Source organism: Microplitis mediator, chromosome 3, assembly GCF_029852145.1.
Source record: "Microplitis mediator isolate UGA2020A chromosome 3, iyMicMedi2.1, whole genome shotgun sequence".
NCBI lineage: Eukaryota > Metazoa > Arthropoda > Insecta > Hymenoptera > Braconidae > Microplitis > Microplitis mediator.
The window spans coordinates 7,737,830-7,763,752 of NC_079971.1; the positions used below are offsets into that span (position 1 = coordinate 7,737,830).

General features: G+C 29.8%; 1 protein-coding gene across 3 annotated transcripts; it reads left to right on the forward strand.

Moving 5' to 3' along the window:
• The first annotated feature begins 100 nt into the window (after positions 1–100).
• LOC130666089 (uncharacterized) lies at positions 101–24,360 on the forward strand. 3 transcript variants are annotated; one of them, XM_057466753.1, is made up of 7 exons: positions 101–642; positions 17,755–19,009; positions 19,165–19,722; positions 20,402–20,444; positions 20,529–20,905; positions 21,019–23,073; positions 23,169–24,360. In XM_057466753.1, exons 2-7 carry the CDS (start codon positions 18,874–18,876, stop codon positions 23,396–23,398), a joined length of 3,399 nt encoding a protein of 1,132 aa, XP_057322736.1. In that variant the 5' UTR covers positions 101–642; positions 17,755–18,873; the 3' UTR covers positions 23,399–24,360. The 3 variants fall into 3 exon arrangements, with proteins under 3 accessions (XP_057322736.1, XP_057322738.1, XP_057322737.1); XM_057466755.1 differs by having other exon boundaries at positions 103–642; positions 17,755–17,856; positions 23,169–24,358; XM_057466754.1 differs by lacking the exon at positions 17,755–19,009 and having other exon boundaries at positions 103–642; positions 23,169–24,358.
• The last annotated feature ends 1,563 nt before the right edge of the window (positions 24,361–25,923 follow it).

Consider the following 25,923-nt stretch of genomic DNA (forward strand, 5'->3'; position numbering starts at 1 on the left):
TTTTTTTAATTGAAAAAAAAAAAAAAAAAAAATTAATGTCATTTTTCATATTGTTTTTCTTGTATTTAATAGTTGAATATAATAATCGAAAAATAACGATAAGAGTTTGTAAAAAATTTCTACACGTGCTGCAAAAAAAATTGTGTAATAATTGTTGTCTGTAAGAAATAAAAATATCTGATTATGAGGAATAATTAGTTTGCATTTAACATGGCGTTTGTAGAAAAAAAAAAAAATATTCGCAAGATAACCTCCAGTTGTACGCAAGCTTTCACATAAAATGTGACTCACCAAATCTATACAAACACATTATCTCAAAAAAGGGACTTGTGTTGTTTATCGCTTGGAACTTTAGCCTCGATCGAAGTAATGACGATAAAATATAAAAGACCGGAAATCTACTAACATATTAATGATACTCGATGAGTATTTAAACTTTACACAATTACAGATAAGAAATTTACTATAAAAGAGCTTTGACGTTCTTCAACAGTAGCAGTATTGAAAATTTATTGCTGATGTGCACATCTTTGTAAAGTATATTTATATCATAAAGAAGCTAACGGTAATTTCAATTGATAATTCTCAACAGTGCTATTTTACTTTGAAAGGTATTTACTAAAGCGTGCATCAAAGAAATTCGTAAGTATTATTCATTGTATTAATTTAATTATCAGTTCAATATTGACTAATTATTTATGCTCTATTTAACATCTTTTTGTTATTAATATTAATTTATGAATTTGTGCTAAATTCCTAAAACTCATGTTCTCGATATATAAAAATTTTTAATTCAAACCCGAATACATAGTAAATTTTTACAAATTTACGATCTTAATGCGCTTAATTTTTGGAAGTTTTGAAGATTCAAAGACTCTTATAAATATTTTGTAATTTTTACTCTACATTTGGTAATAAATAATAAAAGCGATGCATTCGATGATTGAAATTAGTATTTTATACGGAAATATATGAAATATTAATAGATTTTCAAGACTTGTTTGATTCGCATATAAAGCGAAGTTCTTATCTTCAGGAAATTGCAGGTTTGAAATTCGAAAATAATCTTGGAACAACTAACGATAAATGTTTTCCCATGATAATAAAAATAAAAGATGGGGTCACATTTATAAACCTTCGTATGTTTTTAGGATTAAATGATCAAAGTTGGAAATACTTCATCATAGACGTTGTCATGACCTGTAAATCTAAATCTTATTAGAATAAGAATATTGTAATGCACATATATTTTCCCCCTCTCCAAAGGGTTGAATGCTATTGATCATCACATAAAAGGGCGCGCGCGTACCACCTTCAATTCAGTTTCCAGATAACATCTGAATTGCGCGGGTAAATTCAGTAGTATACTACAACAGGTGATAGTATAGACAACAGGTGATTCAAACTGTCGCGTTTAACTCTGAATTCACAGATGATTTTAGTTTCTTCATTTATTTTTCGAATATCGGAATCATTAAAATAATCTCAATAGAATTTTTCAATTTCGAGAGCTTCACAATAGTTTGTAATTCAATAAATGTGGTGAATATTGATATTAAAATTAAAATTTAAAGTTTATTATTTTTTAATTGACTTATTTCTCATAATTAATTAAATAAATGATTGCTTAAAAATTAGTGTTGTTAATCATGGCAGAAAAAAAACCTGCAAAATTTAAAATAAAAACTTTTCAAAACTCAAATCATTTACCAATTGTGACAAAAATGTCTTTCATTCGAGTTTGGTCTTCTAAAAAGTAAGCATAATTTTAATTTATGAATTAAACAATTATTTAATTTCTAACTTCCCATTGAGAAAATCGGCGATTTTCAAAAAATTCGGAAAGTTATTGGTTTTACCCCGGTTTTAAAAAATCGGGTTTTCATCATATGTTGACGTTTGAAGGTGTTACGATGCTATTCTGACAGTCAGAGCGATGTCTGTATGTGTGTGTGTGTGTGTGTGTGCGTGGATGTAAACCTCTCATATCTTTTTAATGAATGAACCGATTTAGATGGTTCTTGCGGCATTCAAAATATTCTTTCTAAACTTAGATTTTCAGAAAATTTTAGATCATTTAGTCTAATAGACTCTGAGACATTTAAAAAATACGAAAAAACAAAATTTTTTTTTCGTTTTTTTTTTTTTTTTGGATATTTTGAAAACTGTCGGATTGATCAATTCCAAAATCTAATCAGCTCTAGAACTTGATAAAAGCTTTCGATTGCCGCCAAGAACGTCTCAATTGGATAATCTGTTCGAAAGATATCGTCGACGAAAGAAATAATAGAAAACGGTTTTTTGCAAATATCGTCGAAACGACTGAACCAATCATTCACAAAATTTTATCAGCTCTAGACCTCAATAAAACGCGCCGATTGCCACCTCAACCGTCTCAATCGGATAATCCGTTCGAGAGATATCGTCGACAAAAGGATGGAAAAAAATCGTTTTTTTTTTCGTTTTATTTAGGTATTTTGAAAACTGTTGGATCGATCAATTCTAAAATCTAATCAGCTCTAGAACTCGACAAAAGCATTCGATTGCTGCAGCTAGCTCTTAGAGCTCGAAAACAGCGGGAAGTTTGGGGGCTAGTCTGCAAGGCCAACCGATGCCCAGATTTTTTTCATATAAATAACGATGAAGAAAGAACATTTTTAACAGAACATAGTTTTTGAATTTCCTGCTACGAAAATTAGAAAATTTTTTTAAAAAGAGCAGCTATTGTTTCCTGGCCAATTTTTGGAAATTTTCAAATAATGGATTATACACTGTAAAAAATCATCGGGGTAAGTCCAAGCGGTGTAGGTGTTAAAATTATCGGTGTTAAATTTACCCCTGAAAGCGGTGTGGAAATAACGCCGCCACCGGTGTAAATATTCTGTACCGGTGTTAAAATAACGCCGCCGCCGGTGTAAATATTCTAGACCGGTGTTAAAATAACGCCGCCGCCGGTGTAGATATTCTTTACCGGTGTTAAAATATTTTATTTTGTGAATATTTTTACTTACTCGATCACTATACTAGTTAATAAATGATATTTTTTATTAATTTTCATAAAGAACTGACATTTTTGTGTTTTATAATCTTTACAGTTAATACTCCAGCGGACGCAGTTTACCCAGCTTTTACACCGGTATTACACCGCTTTTACACCTGTTACCCCGCTTTTACACCGGTATTACTCCGCTTTTACACCTGTTACCCCGCTTTTACACCGGTATTGCTCTGTAATAAATTTGCGTAGTGACTGCGAATTAAATGCAAATTGAATGCGGAGTGGATGATTTTTTTATCTCTACACGGAGAAAAAAATATCGTGACTAACACGATACAATATTCTGACTATCACGATGATCGTTTAGATAGTTACCTGACAGTTGGTCCGAGGACAATTAATCTGCGACAATTGATTGAGTATAAGTCGCCGTCGAAAATTTCGGTTTGAAATGATAGTGCGTAGTAACAGCAAGAGATCTGACTCATTTTCTAAGAGTAGGGGTTAAAATTGACGGTGATTCCTTTTCTGGGAGAACTATAAATATGTAAACACAAATGTGTGCAATGGAACTGAAAAAATTATCCAGTGAAATTAATTCACACCAGAATCAAGAACTTTAAAGATAAACTACCATCAAATTTTATATTATTCGGCCAGTTGTTGCTCAGATCAATTCAACCAATCGCTTGGATGAATTGTCGCTAGGATCAATTCAATTATCCGTGGATCAATTGTCTTCGGTTCAACGGTCGTGTCACCGTTTAAATATTTAAAAAAATCTAATCAGCTCTAAAACTCAATAAAACGCGTCGATTGCCACCTTAACCGTCTCAATCGGTCAATTCGTTTGAGAGATATCGTTGGAGGGAAAAATGGTAAAAAAACGTTCTTTTTGAAAACAATGGCATCCAAAAGTATTTTCGAGCTCGAAGAGCTCGAAAACGTATTCACAACAATGTTTTTGTGGAGCTCAAAAATAGCGGGAAGTTTTAGGGCTGGCTCGCAGGGTCAACCGATAGACCAATTTTTTTTCTTATCTTTTGAAGGCGCCCGTCCACAAACTAATCAACTACTAAACTGAGCCCCTACCGCGTAAAGGTTGTGTAGATAAAAAACATATAAGGTTTTCCGGTCTAAAAGTTCACAGATACCTTTCCGACAGTCTCTAGAAACTTACACAATTTATTAATAAATTAAAGAAGTAATAATTAACCGATCTTAACACGCATCGTAAAAGATTGAATGTTAATGGTGCGATATCATACTTTGCGGTTCGAAATGGAAAAGCTGGGGGAAAATAGGGGATGGAATATTCAAAAATATTGATGTTAGCTGATCAGATTCAGGTAAAAGAATTTTCTTATAATAACTACTACACTGATAGAAGGATTTCTTAGCATTTAAAAAATATTTCTTAGTATTTAAGAAATGGTTCCTTAAATACTAAGAAATCCTTCTATCAGTGTAGATGTGTTCGTATCAAAGGCTGGTGAAAATATGAGACTACTCCTGTAAGGTGCTCTTGCTTTTATATTTTCTCGCTAGGGCGATGGTCACGTGCTGAAAGGGTTCTGCAATAAAGAACCCTAATGTTTTTCAATGTATTCTCAGCGCTTTGTTGTCACAAGTTGAGTTTGACTATTGTCTTTACTATATCCCTTGATAAGCTTTATCCTAATCAGTTGGCGGCTTTTCATTGAGAGTGTTGATTTTGTTCGTTCATTTTTATATTGTTAAATAAAAATCTCTTTCTTCTCAAAAATCTACTATTTGAATAGTTTTTTAAAAAATTTTTATCACTATTTCATCTAGACGCACATGATAATAAAAATTTGTTGTTTTTCTATTTAAATATATGCCCAAAAATAAGATACTTGCGTTTCCGCTTTCGAAAATTAAATAACTAATACTTTTTCAAAGTGCATCTCGTGATATGGAATTCGCGTGTTCGTTTTTTAAAATTGTCTTATATAATTTTTACCTTTCCTATCGATTTTTATACTTGATAGCTACCTTTCTTTTTTATGTTACCACTAACTTAAATATAATTCTACCCATTTATTTTACATTATGATTGGTTAGTTTTTTCAATTGATAGTTTGATAGTTATTTATACACGAAAATGTAACTTGCACTGCTCATAAAAAATGGTGTGGATAATAAAAAAAAATTTTCAAAACAAAAGGAAAGTTTTCTGTGAAAAACAGAGAAAATTGATGTATGTAGTCACATGCGTGATGAATTACTTTTATTGAAGGGGGGTAGGGGTCAATAAAAAAGGTTTCTAAATATAAAAAGGAAATGATATTATTCGAAGTGTAAAATATATGCAATCGTAATAATTGTTATCATTTTTCAGTTCTGAAAATCTGAGCAACATAACTTGCTTTTGACGAATATTGTTTTTGAGCCAAATTTTTATGTCAGGCCGTTGGGCCATAAGTGGGCCATCGCGCTTCAGCCTTCCCCATATATCTTCACTATAATTTTAAAATTTTTCCTGAGATTTCATTGTTAATCATTATCTAAACATTGAACTAATTTTTTTGATCATTGTATTTAAATAATGTCATGCAAATAGTGACTCTTCAAGGACTTTACTATATCACAACTAACCCTTATTCAGGGAAACCAAATCTATTTTATACAATAAACTTATATTATACCTCATAATATAATAATTCAGTATAATCATATTATTAATGAACAAGCTAGACATTTGAAGTGTTGTCCTGGTCCGAAAATTTCCAAACAGATTTCTACAGTGATGCCACTTGCAGAACCACCTATTGTTTTCATGGAATAATATTATTCGCTGCTGAAAATCTTATTTATATCAAAATAATGCTGACATATTTTCCACAAAACTTATTATCTACCACTTTCCCTTCCCTACCACGTTAGATTCATTATTCTGATTTTATTCCGTATTTCGTATTACCGCAGGTATACGTCATATTTAAGATTAGATTCAATACTTGATAAAATAAATTTGAATTGATTATATTGATACATCAATATTGTTCGTTCTTAAATCCTCACTTCTGTAAATAAATCGGGATAACATCATTTTTTGTAGGTAGCAGAGCTTGTTATCTTTAAAACGATAATTCATATCTGGAACGAAAGAACGGTATTTTGATTATGCCTGTTATGCACAATACCTTAGAAGCTATGAGCACTAATTTTTGCTTTTCCTATCGATTTTATTTTTACTAGAGATATTATATTACTTCGGTTAATACAGTAGGACCTCGTTATAAGAGTACGCGTTTTAAGACTCTTCCCCTCAATTTATTGAAACTCGCTCGGAACGCTTCCCCCACCAACAACTCAATAAAAGTGCTGCGCCGAAACCTCGCTATGAGACTAACGACAATGACTGAAATCGAGATGAAATGTACAAACATAAAGATTTTCGATTAGATAATTTATTTTCATAAAGAATACTTAAAATTTCGTGGTATCACTGAATTAATTAACAGAAAAGAACGACAAAATTCTGTTTATTTATGATTATATATAAAATAGATACACTGTATAATAGAGTAGAGTTGAACCGAATATAGAAATAAAACGCAAAACGGCGATAGTCTTATAGCGAGGTTTGGGTGCAAACGCTGTTAAGCACAATAGTGGGGGTACCTCGATTCCCAGAATTGTTACCCCTACAGCCACGAGTTAGTCTTATAACGAGGTCCTACTGTACAATAAAAGAGAAGATATTAGTATGTGCAATTGAATAAAAGAGAGATTACTATTTTTTCTGAAGGTACTAAAAACGGTAATGTCGAAACAATTAAACTCCTGCAGAAAAACTCGCTTTAGTATGTTTACCACCTCTCATATAAGCATCGTTTAAAGAAAAATATTTATGTTTATGATAACCTTGACAATAAAGATAAAAACCATGCCGTTCACCAACAAACATCACAAGAGGAAAAATAATACAACTATTCCTTTACCATTATAGGAACCATTCCTATAATATTATGAGAATAGTTCTCATACTATTATAAAAACCATTCCTATAATAATATGCGAATAGTTCTCATACTATTATAGAAACCATTCCTATAATGTTATGGGAATGATTCCTATAATTTATGGGAATGGTTCCTATAATTTATAGGAATAATTCCTATATATTATAGGAATGATTCCCATAATATTATAGAAAGTATTCCTATCAATTATAGGGACCATTCTTATAATTAGAGGAACCATTCCTATAACGTTATGGGTATCATTCCTATAATTATAGGAACTATTCCTATAATTATGGGAAACATTTTTATATTTATAGGAACTGCTCCCATAATTTATAGTCGTAATTCCTATGATGGTATAGGAAAAAATTTCACAAAATTATGGGAACAGTTTCCATAATTTTCTTTCCGTGTACTTGATTCTCTTAACAGGCGCATTTACTTTTTTCTCTCTCACACCCAAGTGAACAAACGGTCTTATCTTTGTTGCATTGATACAGTAATCAGGAAGTTTGGCTAAGTTTTCCTCTTAAACAAACGAATATTATCGAAAAATTAAAGCGCACTTCGCTAGATTAGACAGTGGTGCAGCTTGCTCTCTTCTTTTGAAACATTTATTTTGATGAATTCAGAACTTTAAGAACTGTTAGATGTTTAAATAAATCATTTGTAGTAAGAAAATATAACGCTCGTTTACTAAGATAAAATGGTCTTGACCAAAGCTGTTCGAATCCATTGAAATTTAAAGTTTGTAATATTATTTAGTCACACTTTACCCTGCAAATTATTATCTACATATAATATATCGCACAAATAAACTTAACTAACGAGAGTTATTCATGAAAAAATAATATTTTTCAATAATTATTATAATATTTTATATTGTTTAAATCTAATACTAATTATAATATTCCAACAACTTATGCCCATTGTAATATATATATATATATATATTTATTTCTTTGTTACAAAGTTCGTAACTTTTGGTTTGTCTTTGCTTCGCCACCTTCTACATGCAATATATTATAGAATTTAATTAGCTAAAATCAGTCGTTTGCATATCTTCCTTTCTCTCTCTCTCTCTATATATATATATATATATATATATATATATATGTTTAATTCGGTCTTCGGGGACTTCAAGATGGCGGCTATGTATTATATATATATGGATGCTATTTACCATCCTGATGTGTGTATTGCTATTAGTTTTGTTTTAACTTGCGTATTTTTTATTATATTTTCGAATATATATATATGTCTGACTTTGAAGACCGTATCTGATACATATCAGTCTTTGAGGACATTTATCAAAGATAGTTAGACTTTGAGGACATTGATTATTTTTAATCAATCCTTACTTTTTTCTGACTTCTCTGTTAAAACTATCGGATTTATTACAAAAAGTCGTAGTTTATATATTCCTTTCGTAGAGCATTCCATTCTTTGTTATAAAATTGATTAGCTTTTTCGGTATTCAGATTAAATAATGAGTTCTATACTACCAAAAGTAAAAACTTAATACCTAATCTTATTTAAACGCAAAATGAAGAATTGCCATCAGGAAGTACTTCCCGTCGGTATTAACAGTTTTAACCTTAAAGGTTCTCCTCTCAATCCTACCAACACTTCTGGAAGGTCCTCAGAAGTGTTGGTGATTTCAGTCTTCAGTGAAAGGGAATTTCAGTCCTGAAATTCAATAAATAATGAATTGTTGATTTTTCTGAATCAGTCTAGTAGTTATAAGTTGTTATACCCTGATATATTAAGTCAATGGGATATTCGACTTATTTCTTTACAATGATGCTTGATTTCGAATAAATTATACCATAGTATCTTCTATTCTCGATCTGTAAAGTTAAATTTTTTTCAACGAGGAATTTTGAGCCATGTGTATCAGGTTTAGAAAACCTAAATCTAGTTTTCGGTTCTGGGGACGTGACAATTGAATATATTAGACTTTGGGGGCTTTTCACAACACATCTCTGGCTTTGAGGACTTGAAACTATATATCGCATAGTTTGAGGACATCGACAAATACTCTTGACTTCGGGGACTTTTCACTACATATCTCTGACTTTGAGGACTTGAAACTATATATCGCATAGTTTGAGGACATCGACAAATACTCTTGACTTCGGGGACTTTTCACTACATATCTTTGCCTTTGAGGACTTGAAACTATATATCACATAGTTTGAGGACTTTGACAAATACTCTTGACTTCGGTGACTTTGTTCATTGTATCTATCAGAGTTTCTAAAAAAAAAAAACGATTTTTATTGTTCTAGGTCTCATAGTCTTAAAAGTTTCTTTGGGACCTAACAAAATCCTCCTCAAAAATCAGCTCGATATCTCGAAAATTGAGCTGGCGGTTTACAAGTTCATTTTCCCATATAAAATACATGTAAAAAATTTTTTTTTAGTTTTTCAAGGAAAAATCAGAGAACAAATTTTTTTTTCAATTTTTAATTTCATTCCCTTATAGGAAATTAGATTTCCTACAAAAATGTCTTCAATAGTCATGCTCGTAATTACAATATAAAACAAATAACAAGCCCCCAAAGTTAAAAAAAAGCATGATAAAATAATAATTTTTTGCATTACAATAGATTTCATATAGAAGATTGCAAATAAAAATTAGAAGAAAAGAATACCATCAATTAATAACAAAAAAGTAAAAACAATAATTATACATAAAAAAAATTTTTTTTTTCACTTTAGGGGCTTGTTACTTTTTTTATATTGTAGTTACAAGCATGACTATTCAATACATTTTTGTAAGGAATTTAATTTCCTATAAGAGTACAAAATTCAGAATTGAAAAAAAATTTTTTTCTTCGATTTTTCCTCGACAAATTAAAAAAAAAATTTTTACATGTTTGTTATATAGGAAAATGAACTTGTGAACCGTTAGCTCAATATTTGAGATATCAAGCTAATTTATTAGGAGGATTTTTTTAAGGTCCCAAAGAAACTTTTGAGACTGTGATACGTAGAAAAAAAAATAATTATTTTTAGGCACACCCTAGTATCTATAATATATTTTTTTACGATTCTGAAACTTTAGAAAGTGGGTCTGTAAGAAATGATGATTAGTCGATTTTTTTGAATCAGTCTCATATCTGTAGTTATTTGAACATTATCAAACAACATCATTTTTTTCTTAGCTGTTTTTTTCTACTCCTACAATTTATTTATCTCTAAAGATAAAACTACGTTTAATATAAAGACTTTAATATTTCACATGTTTATATTCGTTAAATTTTAATCAAAAAATTATCGATTTCATTTGGCACAGTCTAATATTCATTCACATTAATGCTTGATACAGAAAGAATTATACGATAGTAACTTCTGTTCCTGATCTATAAAGTTAAACATTTTTAGTTTTAGGAATTTTGAGCCATGTGTATCATGTTTTAAAAACTTAAATGTAATATTTGGTTTTGAGGACGTGAAAATTGAACATATTGGACTTTGGGGACTTTTAGCTAAATATCTGTTATTTTGAGGACTTGAACCTATATATCACACAGTTTGAGGACTTGAAACTATATATCACATAGTTTGAGGACTTTAAGAGATATTCCTGACTTTGGGGACTTTTCATTACATATTTCCGACTTTGAAGACTGGGAATAAAATATCTTATATTTAACGAAGTCAAAAATAAACCTCATATGTTCAGAGGATGTAAACAAAATATCTCTTTATTTGAACACGTTCGACACTATATTTTCGACTGTAAAAATACTTTTAGGTCATAGTTTTTTTATAATTAATTAATTTTTTTTTTCATCAATTTAATTACTCGATTTTTTCAAATTTATTTTGATATATTCGATTCAAAAATCGTTAAGTTTTTCATTAAAATTCAAGTAGCATAAATATGTCAAATTTTGATGATTTCAGTAGGAAAAATAGCTGACAAAAGCATAAAATTATTAAAGCTTGAACGTTTTTTCGTTTTCTTGATGGACTAAAGCTCCTTAAATTGCCATGTGCAAAAGCTTGAAAGTCATTTCGAAGTAAAAAATAGTAAAAATAATGACACTTATGATGTTTATCAACCAGCTTAAAAATAGCTGGTCTTAAAACTACTTGGCTTTAGATAAGATTTAAGATTCCAAAATAGACTTCAACTGGAAAATATTTGCAAACGATATCTCAAATATTTTAACAGGTAAAATAAATATTAGCTTTAAGTTGACTACACGGTAACAATTATAATGATAGCATTCCATTCAAAACTAAATAGTTAGCTTTTTGAAAGCAAACAGAATACCTAATGTCCAACCAAAAGTTGACATTTATACCTGTAAATGTTAACTTCATCGTAACAGCAATTTGTCAACTTTTCGATTACATATTGTAACGTTTTATTGACAAATAGCAATTAGATTTTTGATACCAAAAAAGGTAACAAATTGACAGCTTTTTTGTGTTGACATATAAAAATCAGAATATCTTTTTGTTAACGAGTATTTTTATGTTGACTTAATGCTAGCAAATTGTTAAACTTTTTAGGGCTTGTGAATAGGATATATATTAGTGGAACTACATGTATATGTACTTGCAAGTACATAAATAAACAAAGTGCTTGGCATATTTTATCGCAAACTGAAAAAATTACTTTTTTGATTTGATTTATTTCATAAAATAAACAAGCACAAACGATTTCTCATTTTTGAATAAAATATGGAATGCACCAGTGTTTCACTTATCTACTAATTCTTAGTTGTTCACTCGATCTATACAAATATATACACTATATCACATATACACACATATACACACATTAATACACATTATATGATGTAAATGTATTTTACAATTTTTACATACAGTCAAAAGTTATTTTAAGGTATCGGTTACTTTTTTGAGCGCACTTTAATTTATAACGATTGAGATGTTAAACATGCGAATGACAACATTAAAAAAATGGCAGCGTGAATATGATAGTCATCAAAAAGGTAACTTTTTGCTGTCTAAACAGAGCTAAGATTAAAATTCAACAAAATGTTCACCTAAAATAGTTAATAAAAAACATTAATAACTCAACGTTATCTTTCAAATAACGTAAAAAAGTTAACATATAGTTAACATTTCTGGATAACAAATTGTCAGCATAAAAATTGTATCCCTATTTATCCCCTAACAAGCATCATTTATTACGTTATTTTATGATGACTATCTGCTAACATTTTTTTTATTACAGACTGTTAACATGTTTTTGGTTACTTTTTAAGATAACTTCAAAAAGTTGACTTTTTAAAAATTCTATTTGTCATTATTTTAGTAACATTTTGAAATAACGGAAAGCTCGCTAATAGCACAGTTTGCTTGAGCAAAAGTTTTGTTGAATTTTTCTTCAAATTTCCGCCAACTTCAGACTTTTCCATTTTTTACGACAATTTGTATGCAACTTTCTATTGAATTTGACGTAAATTTACCGCCCGAATTAAAATGCAAATTCACTTAAGCTTTTGACTAGAAAAAAGTTGTCGTTAATTTTCAGGCAAATTTTATGTCAATTTATCGTTAATTTAACTTGACAAATTTTTAAGTATATTGTTACCCTCAAATTGTGAACAATTTTATGTATAAATTTGCTTCCCTTCTGAAATGATAAGAATGAACATTACCGACTGTGTTTTATCGTAAAAACGAACCCTTAAATTAAAGAAAAATAACTGCAAATTTTTATTTTCAACTTTTGCTGTGAAATTGTCTGCAAATTCAGGCAGCAGATTCCAGGTAATTTCAACATAAAATTAGCTCCAATTTCAAGCTAAAGTGGCTATTAGGGTTGACTTGGAATAAGTAACTAAAAGCTGACAAAAAGTGAGCCTGGCAACTTAGGATGGTGTTTTTGGACCTGCCACCCCGAAGCACTGTGACGCCTACCAGATACCTCAGAAAATTTAACTTTATAATAAACTATTTAGAAATAGAGTCAATAATTAAAAAAAAAAGATGTATGGATATGGAGTGGACTGATTAAAATAATGTTTAAGTGAACAAATTTCAATGTAATTATTATGAATAATCTTTATAAATAGTATTAATATAAACAACAAAAAATCAATTATTAATAAATAGAGTGCGTCATTTCGAGCAACCTCTTTTTTTTCTAAGTGCATGCAGAAAAAATCATAGTTTAACACACAAAAGAAATTTTTCGCACAAGAAAAAAAATTCTATTTCGATTACAGACCTAGCTCATTGAGAAATGCGATTTCCCATTTAAATAATACGGGAAAATTTTTTTTTATGATCTGAGTGTTTTTAAATCGTTAAAAGGATCAATATATCGAATAGACTAACATATGTATTTGTAGGAACTTTAACGATCTACAAAAAAGGTATCATCATTTTTCAATAAATCTATCTGATCGAAAGTTATTGGAGCTCTAAGTCAATTTATTGAAAATTTCGAGATTTTTTTACTGTTCCGATGAATCTATCAGACTTATCACAAAATGTCGTAGACCTTTTTATGTCGACAATTTTTATGCGAGATCCGAAATAACTTTACTAAGAATAATTTATAGAGAACAAAATTGTCAACAAAAAATACATACTTGACTTCGAACTCTAATAACTTTTGAACAGATGGATTTATCAACACAGGAAAAGAGACTTTTTTTGCAAAGCATCGTTTTCCCTACAAAAATTTGTATTAGTCTATTCGATCTATTAATCTGTTAACGAGTTAAAAATAGTCAAAGCTTAAAATAAAATTTTTCCGTGTTATTTAAATGGGAAGTCAAATTTTTCAATGAGCTAGGTCAGTGATTGACATAGAATTTTATTTCTTGCTCGAAAAATTTGTTTTCGTGTTGGACTATGATTTTTTTTCACATGTACTAAAGAAAAAAATAATGTTGCTCCAAAATGACGCACCCTATCAATTAATGTAAACATAAATGAAAATCAATTTTATCATGCTGCACGCACACAAAATTCAGACACGCACATTTACTGCAGACAGAAACATGACAATATCATGACAATATGAATATTCATTCATATTTTCTATGAATTAATGTTTGATTTTTTTTTGTTAATAATTACAACATTTACAAATATCAGTCATAATCAAGATACTACGAACTGTTCACTTACATTACAATTTCATCATTATATTTGACAATTCATATAGTTTTTTTGTTTTTTTTACTTTTTTCGACTAATTCATTCTGAATTTGAATTTTCCCAGGTATATAGAGAGCATCTCAGTGCGCTGGGCGGAGTATCCAAACACACTAATTGCTTTCAACTCTATTAATTAAGACTATTAAAAATTAACATATTAAATACAATAAAATATGAATTAAATTGTATGCTAAAAAAAGTTAATTAATCCTTTGTAGGCAGTAGTTTCAGCGAAGTAATATATAAATAGAACACGTAAGCAGACACGAGTTACAATGAACTAATGAACCAATTTTTAAGTTATTTGTCATGACGGCCCTAAATTATTTGCATTTAACTAAATAAAAAGATTTATTGCAAGTTTTGTCTCTACGTATTCGTTGAAAAATTGTACTGCGAATAGAGTATTATAAATGTTTTCAAATAATTAAACTCGATTTCCTTGAGTAGGTTTAAATCAATTTTAATCCAAATCGATTTCATTTGTGATATTCATTTGAAAATTACTAGCAGTTACTACTTTATTTCCATCAGGTTTCTAAACGGAATTCTAAAATTATAGGTTGTAGAAATAAATTTAAAAAAATAGTAGATAATAAGTAAAATTAAAAAACAAGAGATTAACTGGCTTTATATTTAAATACCTGAATTTTGTTCTATTGTTAAAGTTATATTGAGAAAGTATATAGGCGTTGTACGATTTGAGAAAAGATTATACCTGGAAATATGTTAGTTTTCTTAAATCAAGATGTCGAGTACACGAAGTGAGTCTTTAAATTCTAATAGTATCTGAAAATTAGCTGGAACTATTAAGAAAAATAATCTCGGTGAATTCAAAATCTTCAAAGATTTCATTTGACGTTTCTCGAATCTGCATTTTCATTTAGCTAGACCCCCTTAGCTAATCTGAAGTTCCTTCTGAATGAAAGGATTTATTATTTATTCGAACACAAAATAAAATTTAATAATTGTACGATCCATCTGCCTGATTTTTATGATTCCCCAGTTGATACGGTGACCTTAAATGATTGGATTTTGGATTAAATTGAATTTTTGTAACAAAATGACACATTGGTAATTCAAATTTCACATGACGTTTCTCTTAATGTTCACGAATATTTTCTGGTTACCATTATTTTTTTTTCAATTGCGTATAGTATCATTTCTAAAAAAAAATTGATCTAGTCACATTCAAACTGTGTGGCAAAATTCATGTTTACTAACTCGTTTCTAACCCTTAAGTTCTTTGGGAAAATGCTGTTATTAGCAGATCCATAAAAAGGGATGGGCCTAATTAATAACTAGTTGGTACGAGTGTCGTACTCATTCATGAGAATTAAGCATTAATCCTAACGCAAAGTTTGACTTATAGTTTTAAAATATGAAAAATAACACGATTAATTACCCTAATAGCCACTTTAGCATAAAATTGACAGTAATTTGACAATTGAAATTCTAAGAAATTTGCCGCCCGGATTTGCCGATGATTTGACAGCGAAAGTTGGAAGAAAAAATTTGCGGAAATTTCTCGTTTATTTAGAAATAACTTTTTTTTTATTAGAAAAAAAAGTTGGAAATGTTCATACTTACCATTCCAAATGGTGAGCAAATTGATGAATAAAAATCTCTACAATTTGAGATTAAAAAAATACTTTACAATTTTTCAAGTCAAATTAACGATAAACTGATATGAAAATTTACCTGAAAATTGAAAATTACTCTTTTCTAGTCAACTTTTCAAATGAATTTACATTCTAATTCAGGTAGTAAATTTACGCCAAATTGTATCGTAAGTTGCATACAAGTTGTCATCAAAAACGGAAAAATTCACAGAAACTTTTGGAAAGTACACTTTTGCTGAGTAAACTGTGCTGTTAGGGTAGTTTATAAAATATCCAATGAATGATCACAACTTATGAATAGCATTAATAATAGCAAATTTGAAATATGAAAGATTGCAAATTATAGTAAAAAGATATCCTCATAGCAATTTTGATTGAAAGTTAACGAAAATCTTCCCTTTCTCAACTTAACGTCAAGATGATTGCAAGTAAGTGACGTGAAAGTTTAATGACGCCAACTTGTTATCAATTTTAAAGTAACTGCTGCTCTAAATTATTTTTTTGCAAGGAGCTTGTTGGTAAATTTATGTGCTTACTTGCTTCAGATTGTAACAGTGAATTTATGTTGACCTGCAATTAAAGATACGGTCGTATTGTTGTCAATAGTTTGGTGAAATTATTTCAAAGGATTATTTTCTTAGATATCCAGGTTTCTTCAACAGAAATTTGTTTTAGTCTGTCGTTAAGTTTAAATCGACTTTTAAGTACAAATGACCCTAAGTTTGACTGTAGGTCGTCATAATTGACTATTGCAATCTGAAGGATATGGGCACAAAAATTTATCAACAAACAGCTTACAACTAAAAATTTTAGAGCAGCAGTTACTTTAAAATCTTGCTCTTGAACTTTTGCTGATAATTTGCCGTCCAATATCTGCAGTGCACTTCGGGAAAGTCGGGTTTTCAAATTAATGACAATTTTCAGCCAAAGTAGCCATATGGGTATCTAGATAGCTACCCTGATAGCCAAGTTGGCCGCAACTTGTCGACAACCTACTGCCGCAACCTGCTGCCAAGTTGGCCGCAAAAGTTGGCATTTCCATAAGTTGACGGCAACTTTCCGAGAAACTTGTCGACAACTTTCAGCTCGTGTAACTGTTGCCGACAAGTTGCTCAGAAACTTGGTGACAGGTTGCGGCAGTAGATTGTCGCCAAGTTTCTGAGCAACTTGTAGCAAACTCGTAGTCAATAGTTATACAAGCTGAAAGTTGTCGACATCTTGTTGTCAAGTTGGTCGCAACTCAGGTACATCAACTTTCTGATCAGAAACTCTGGCTATCAGGGTAAGGATACTCGGTAAAAGTTTGCTTCTAATTTGCCTGCTAGTATCAATCGTAAATTTCTGGCCAACTGAATTTGGAGTTTGCTAAATCAATTTAGCTTTATTTTGACAGTAAGTATACGCCAACTTTTGTTATTTAGTTTTGTAACTACCATATAAGTGCATCATTCAGCGTCAATAAACCGAAAATTTATTGTTTGTTTCGCTTGGCTATTCAAGTGGCTATTGGAGTATTTCTTTTTTACCAACGGACAATACATCAAAATTTTGTGAGTATCCTAATAGCTCCCCCGATAGCCAAGCTGGTAGCAATGTACTGCAGCAACTTGTCATTAAGTTGGCCGTGAATTGCCCATTCCATAAATTGACGGCAACCTGTTGCCAATGTTCTAAGAAAAGTGGAGGCAAAATTTGGCATTCCATTAGTCGTCGGAACGTTATCTTCAATTTTCTCAGAAAGTTGGCAACAGGTTGCAGCAGTAGATTGTCTTTAACTTTCTGGAAACGTTGGTAATAATTTGCAGTCACTAGTTACAACAGCTATCGACAAGTTCTCGTTAAGTTACATGGATGATAAGTGTTTGTAAATCTATATTGTCATAACCTGACGTCAAGATGATTGCAAATGGTTAATTTGCACATTAAATAACACCAACTTGTGTTTAATATGAAAATAACTTTGACTCTTGAATTTGTTTAGAAGCAATACGATGACAAATTTCTGTGTCGACAAGTCTTCAGATCAACCTGCAGTCAAAGTGAGGTCTTATCGTACTTAATAGTATGCCAGCCTAAAGCTTAGGTAAACTTGACAGCAGATTAACGATAATTTTGCCGAGCAAACCTGTCCAGGTAGTCAGGATAGCTCAACAGAAGTTTGCTTCCATTTCACTACCTAATATCGGTAGTAGATTTCAGTCATATTAAATTCCTAGTTTGGCAAAAAAATTTCCTCTCATTCAACGGCGAGAGTACGTTAAAATTTGTCGTTCAGTTTTTTAACAACAATCTGAGAGCAACATACAGAGCAAATTGACAGAAAGTTGAGCTCACTTCTTGCCGTCGAATTCAGATAACAGATTTTAGTCAAGTTGATTTATGAAGATGACGACAGTTTGCGGCTGAAGTACCCTAATAGCCACTTTAGCTTGAAATTAACAGTAATTTGATGTTGAAATTGCCTGAAATATGCTGCCGGAATTTGCCGAGAATTTCACAGCAAAAGTTAAAAATAAAAATTTGCGGTTAATTTTACTTCAATTTAAAGGTGACTTTTTTACGAAAAAAAAAGTCGGTAGTGTTCATTTTTACTATTGCAGAAGGTAAGCAAATTTACCCAAAATTGACGACAATTTTTTTCAAGTCAACTATTGAAGTGAATTTGCATTCGGATTCGGGCAGTAAATTCACGTCAAATTGAATAGCAAGTTGAATACAAATTGTCGTAAAAAACGGAAAAGTCCTAAGTTGACAGAAATTTGACGAAAATTTCAAGGAAACTTTTGTAAAGTAAACTTTTGCTGAAGCACACTGTGTTATTAGGGTAGCTACCTGAGTTGGCTACCTTGGAAATTCCATCAGAACTAAGCATAAGTTTTGGCGATCGGTGAGACATCTTAAGGATTAAATAGGCAATAACTTTACTGGCTACAGTGACTTCAAGTCAACAAACTCTTGTAACTCCAAGTTATAAATTGATTAAATCATTTCCGGTTATGAGAACCACCATTTTGGCGTCACGACTTTTGCGTCTTCAGTTTTTGATCAAAACTCTTGGCCATTATTTTAAAATCGCAAGTTGCTAATCATTATTTAAAACATGTATAATCTTATACGTGAATCTGAATTCAAATTTCGTATCACTACGAAAAATGACTGGCAAAAAATGAAAAAAAGAAAATTGAAAGACAGAAGTTCTGATGATTCAATTCATGGTTATTTAGAATGCTCGAGTGGTAAATTTTGTCTTTATTCAATTAATGTAGTGTGTTCTATAAAATATATGTTTCTTTAAATACTAATTTTCGTGAAATGTTCATTTCTGTTGTTGTTTTAAGTAAGCTGAATAAACTTTGATCAATCTTAGACGAACTTTCTTATCAATTTTCAGATGATTCACTACTGCTAAATGAAATAAAAAATAATCTAACTGCAAATATTCCTAAAGTAAACTTGGAGCGAATTTCTAATAATCATTCAACACAACCTGAAACTAAAAAAATAAAGATCATGGAAAGTAAACAAATATTGGAGAAAATAAATGTATTAAGCCTGTGCAAATTATCAAAGGAAGTCATTGCAACAGACTCTTTGACAAGTGAGAAAGATAATGTAATATCCAGTACTCCAAACACTTCTACTTTTCATGAATCGGATTCGGAGTCATTGAATACTACTTCTAAAATGACCAAAAATATGTCTCTAATTTCTCCAATAAATCCTCCAAATACAACGTCATTTATAAAAATATTTAATGATAACGCTGAAAAAACTCAAAATGGTTCTAATTTACTTGATGGTAACAAGTTTGCTACAGAAAATAATGATATTTTTGATGAAAATCAAAATTGTCTAGAAAAAATGTCCAATTCGAAAGATCCGTTCATGATTAATTGTGAGAATTCGACTTACAATTTTTCAGCTAAAGTCAACCAGACAAACTTTTTAGGTATATTACAAGGTTGCTATATTAAATAAAATTTGAGTTTAAATGCGTGTGTACAGTTTATCTGTGTAGTATTTATATTATTTACATCATCATTCGTTCCTATCAACTAACTATATACATTTTTATTCAACTATAATGGTTCATAGAGATTAAAGATCAGAAAATTTTATGGTTTCAAGTTCTCATAATTGATAAATCGTGAATATTAAAGTCAATTAAAGAATTGCAATTCATCATTTTTTTTATTTTTACTGAATTGTTTATGAATCGTTTAATTAGAAAATTTCTAAATTTATTTAGATGTAATTTATTAAGAATATCATTATTTTGTATAGATATCATTCAAATCGATTAGTCAATTAATAATTAGCTGGTAACAATATAATATGATCTCGAGTCAATGTTGATAGATTTAATTAGTTACTGCTAATTGAAATAAATTTATAGAAAAATATTATTTATGATGGTCGTTAATTATGAGATATACTAAAATACGTTAATTAAATAAATTCAAAAATCCGGCTGTTAATTAATTCATAATAGTTTAAATTGTTCTACAGTAAAAATAAAATGCTTTGGAGCTTGTCGAGTTTTGATTGAGAGAGAAATATGTTTATTAGTTTGCATTATTTTCTGATTAAAATTTTTTTTGTTACATTGGTTTAAATTTATATTGTAGATATCGTAGAAAGTTCTGAATGGGATCGAGAGACTTGTCAAAGGTATTTTTTAATTTCTTATATGTAGGAATGATTAAAATTTGATTTTATATGAAATGATAATTACCTAAGAATATTTTATCGCAGGATGTTTCAAGAGTCAGAAATTTTAGATTTATCTGATGAACAAATGCGTTGTTTGAAAGTTATTGAAGAAGAATTTGATTCAAGCAGGTTAGAAAGTGGGCCACAAGTACAATTTGAACAAAACGAGTTAGATGAGAGACATGAATTAAATGAAGTAAATGAATTAGAAGAAGACGATCAATCAAATGAGAATGAGTATCAGATATGCGAGTATCAGATTTGTGAGTATGAATTTGAGAATGAATCAAATAATTCACACAACACTGCCACTACATCTGAGCAGTTGGACTCGGACTCAGATAAATTACAGGATAGAATACATGAATTGAAAGCAAAAAAACAGGAGATACTAAAAGAAATCCATGAGAAATGCAACGGTAACTTATTTGCTATACGCACTCTCATATTTGTAGTGAAAATAATTGGAGCAATTTTTCCTGTTCAATATTTATAACTGTATTCTATATATTTTGATATTCATTATTTACAGATTCAGATCCAGATTACATCCCTGAAGAAGAAAATAATTTCTCTGCCAGTGAAAGTTTTAACGTAGTTTTAACAGATAACCGAGAAGAAAAAGAAACTGCACTAGTGCAAAATGCTACAATAGTTATCGAGGAAAATATTATTGCCAAAGGTTTTGATGTTTCCTTACCGTTGCCGCAAGCTACAACTTCTGAAGTGACTAGACCAAAAGTTTATGTCAGTGCCTCAAAATCTGGCCCTAAGAAACACGCTTGTCTTTTTTGCGGAAAGTTATTCTTCAAAATTGCTCGACATCTCGAAGTTCATAAGGATGAAGAAGAAGTTAAAAAATTTCTCCTTTTAAAACCAAATGATCAAGTAAGACTCGATTTGATTAGAAAACTTCGACACGCTGGTGATTATAAGCATAATACTAATATTAATCCTGCTGCTAAAAATCATGAACGAATTGTGATTCGACGTCCGAAAGTTGGAGTTACGAAAAATCCTTCTGATTTTGCTTACTGTCCAAGTTGTCAAGTATCTGTTAGTAAAAGTACACTTTCTACACATTTTGTTCATTGTACTGGACAAACTGGAAAATCTCGGCGAGTTATTAAAAAAATGTCTAAGATTTATGAAAATGACTTCCATCCTGAAACAAGTAAGAAACTTCGCTCTCTTCTTGTTTGCATGCACGTAGACGAAGTTTCAAAAACTATAAAATTTGACGATTTATTAATAAAATTTGGCAATACGCTTTGCGAAAAATATAAATTAGCGCAACACGATGAAATGATACGCAATAGACTTCGTCTTCTAGCTAGATTATTGGTAACGGTAAAAAAAGTTGAAATGGCAAAAATCAAAGATCAAAAAGAGAAAAAACTTCGAGTTTCTAAACCTAGTATCACAGATATGATTTCTTTATTTGATCCAGAAAAGGTTCAAATTTGTCTCAAAGCAGTCAACATCATCGCAGGAATTGATACTAAAACTTATAATGCAAGAGCTCCATCTGTTGCTTCGTTAGTTGGAACTCTATTAAAACAGCTAGGAGATTTTTTGATAGCTGAAAATATCATGGATAAGCAAAAAAATAAAAATGATGACGTGAAAGACTTTTTACATGTTATAAACCGGAAATGGGCAGATGTTATAAATAAAAATGTCGAAGAAGCACAATCAAAACAAAAAAGAAAGAAGAAAGAAGAATTACCGTCGACAGATGACATAAATAAATTAATGGACCATTTAGTTAAGTTACAATCACAAGCTTATGACGAATTGGTAAAAAAATTCTCTGCTGACAGCTACGATCTCTTAGCTAAGACAACACTTATACGAGTGCAATTATTTAATAGGCGAAGACCGGGAGAAACGGAAAGGATCTTACTGGAAGATTTTGAAATGTACGATAGACTTAGCGAAGACACTCATAAAGATATAATGAAAACTTTGTCAGATAAAGCTAGAGAATTTTGCAAGAAATATGTAAGATTTTCGATCAGAGGCAAAAAAAATCGGCAAGTTTCCGTTATACTAGATGAAGTGATGTTTGATTCAATTAATTTATTGATCAAGAATCGTCTTAATGCTGGTATTCACCCACAAAATCCTTTTGTTTTTGGACTACCAGGTTTTTCATCAGAAAAACATAAGTATTTAAGAGCCTGCACATTAATGCGTAAATTTTCTGAAGATTGCAAAGCTGAGTTTCCCAAAAAATTACGTGCAACTAAACTACGGAAGCATATTGCGACATATCTTGTCAATCACAATATTAACAATGTGGAGCGCTCAAAAATTGCTAGTCATCTTGGACATAGTATGGGAGTTCATGAAAATTATTATCATTTGATTAATGTTGCCGAGGAAATTTGCCAATTGCCACAAGTACTGGAGGATGCTTGTGGGCTAAATAATAATAACATGACTAATGATAAAAATAGTGCTGAATCCTCTGATAATGATTTAGATTCTGATTCTGATTCAGATTCTGATTTGAGTGACGCAGACCGTGAGAAAAAAAATTGTTCACTGACATTAGAGTCAGAAAAACTCGACACTAATGAAGGTATTTTTAGTTATTTAGTTTATGTGATTCTATGTTTTTATCGTTATTTTAAATTAATTAATCAAACTATATTTTCTAAAAATTTCAAAATCTAGAGTCAAATCTAGAAATAAGTATTCCATGCCGAAGAATGGTTTGGAGCAATTTGGAAATAACTGCGTTGAAGGAGCATTTTGGGGACAAAATTAAGAGCCGGACCTATCCCAATTCTAAGGAAATGAATGCTGTTCGGATGACTGATCCACGACTCAAGAAACGTGAAGTTCCAGCTATTCGATCATGGTTCAGCAACTTTTATAAAAAATTGAAAAAAAATAGTCAATAGTTATTATTTTCTCAATAATTGTTGCTGGTTGACATCCATCGATAAAATAATTTTCTATTGCTTGTTGCTTAAAGTTCTATTAAATTTAAATTTACTTTTTGTACTTTGGTCAGAGATTTAAAAAATTAATCATAAATAGGGACAAGATTTTTGCCTTATTTTTTAAATGAACAGTTAAAATTTTTGATATTACGGAGAAAATATTGGACTTAGTAAGAAAAGTATTAAACAAAAGTTGTAGGAAATTTACTTTTATTAAGAAAATGACTTATGATTTTCATAAACGATTAATATTTTCACAGTAATTCCAAAATTAAGATTCATAATAAATGATTCAAAATTTTGTTAATTATGAAAATCTTAATTTTGAAATAACGGTGAAAATATTGATCGTACAAAAAAATCATAAGAGACATTTTTTTAATAAAATTAAATTTCCCACAACTTATGTTCGAAAACTTTTTTCATAAGACCAATATTTTTCCAGTAATATCAAAAATTTTACACCACTAATTGTTAATTATTTTTAAATTAACGCAAAAACCCTGGCCCTAATCATAAATTTTAAAGTTTGTGTACTCTTCACAAAAATACTTTACTATTGCAATAATTTATGCCAAAAAGTATTTGTGTTCATTACTTTGTATGATCATACGAGTGTTTCGTACTTTTTCAAATAATAATCTTAATTCTAATACACTGTTTCTATGTTTATTTGAAAATATATTTTACTTCTATTTTACCAAATCGTTTTACGTGAGTTAATCGGTATGATGCAGGTGGATAATTTCAAGATAATTTATTAACACCATGATTACTTTATTTCTGTAATCTAAGATATAAACAAGCTCAACAGATGTTACTCGATAATAGTAATTTCTCAATTTATTTCTGATTTCTGAAAATGACCTAGTATTCATAGTGTTAAAAAAAATAAATTTCATTTTTTATTCTAAAAGCTCCAGATGTAATAAGTGTACTTTTTCTTACTTATATAGAACTATGATCATCAATACTTTATTATAAATTTTTTCTTCCATTTATTATTTTAATTTACATTTAAATGATAATTATTATGTACTACTTTCTAGCTATTGTTTCACGTTGCCAGCTAATAATTAAAAAAAAAAGGAATATATTTGAGTACATAACGTTTTCTATCAGTAAAGTTCAAAGTGTAAATATAACTACAATACATCAGTTAATCTCCTATATTCAAAACATAATTTTAGAAATTAATTAACAATGATGGATAATTATTATTGATCAATTGTCAATTAAAAACTTATATATTTTCAAACACACTCAAAAATTTTACATAGATAACCAGATATTTGTTTAAATTCAACTGATCAATAACTCGAATCAAAAAATTATTGAGCCACGCAGAGTATTAAAGCTTTCTTGAGAAAACTGATAAAAATTATGTGCATAATAAAAAAACATCATTTTTATGCAATATATTAGTCAAGAGTAAGATTTGCAACATAAGTCATTTGTCCTCGAAGTCCGACTTAAATAGTATGAACGGTAGGTTCATGAGAATCTAGCTTTATGAAAAAGGTTTAAGAAACTTGAGAACTTGCTTTATAGTGTATTGTTTAAAAAAATCGATGGATTGAAACACATGATATTAAGATTTCGATAATTATACTAGAAATAATTCTTTCTATTTGCAATGCTGAAATACAATCCGAAGATATACGACTTTGATTTTCCTAGAAATTTGATATAAAGTTTTTATATCGATGTTCATTGTTGAAAATTTCCGAAAAATTTTCACTCAGATTGAGAATTGTACAGTCAAAATTCTGAAATTAATTTTTATAACAGATAATAAATCTACATATTAAATGAGACACATAACAATTTACGAAAACATAACTCAATTTTAATTTATTCAATAACACAAGCATAAAAAGGTAACAGGAATTTTCAGTAAATTTAGTATGAATTTATTTTTTTAAGGTTAATTAAATACTCGTAAAGAAGAAGGCAATCTTGACCATCTTTAAAATCAAGTTTAATGATCAGCTTCCCAAGAACCTTTACTCTGATTGAGAAATCTAATTTGGAATGATTTGAGATGACGTAACTCTTAATCATTTTGAATTATTTCAAATTGTCTCAATTATTTTGCTTTCCACCATAACTTTTGAAACGAACCGTTTTAAATCATATTAAATTAAAAAATGACGAAACATAATTTTATAATTTGAAATTATTTAAAATGATAAAAATTCTCGAATCATTTCGAATTGAATTGTAAGAAAAAAAGGTATTGAAATTTCTGGTACGTTGGTAAATTTAAAATCATTTGAAATGACTGAACTTCTAAATCATGTTTTATTAAATTTAACGAGAAAACAACATCACAATCTCTGGCTCCTCGGATGATTTAGAATTATTTGAACTCTCGAATCGTTTAAAATTAATTTGAATGAGGAAATAATATCGCAATTTCTAGCATGATTCAAAATATTTCGAAGGTGAGATTTCTAAATCATTTTGAATTATTTTAAATT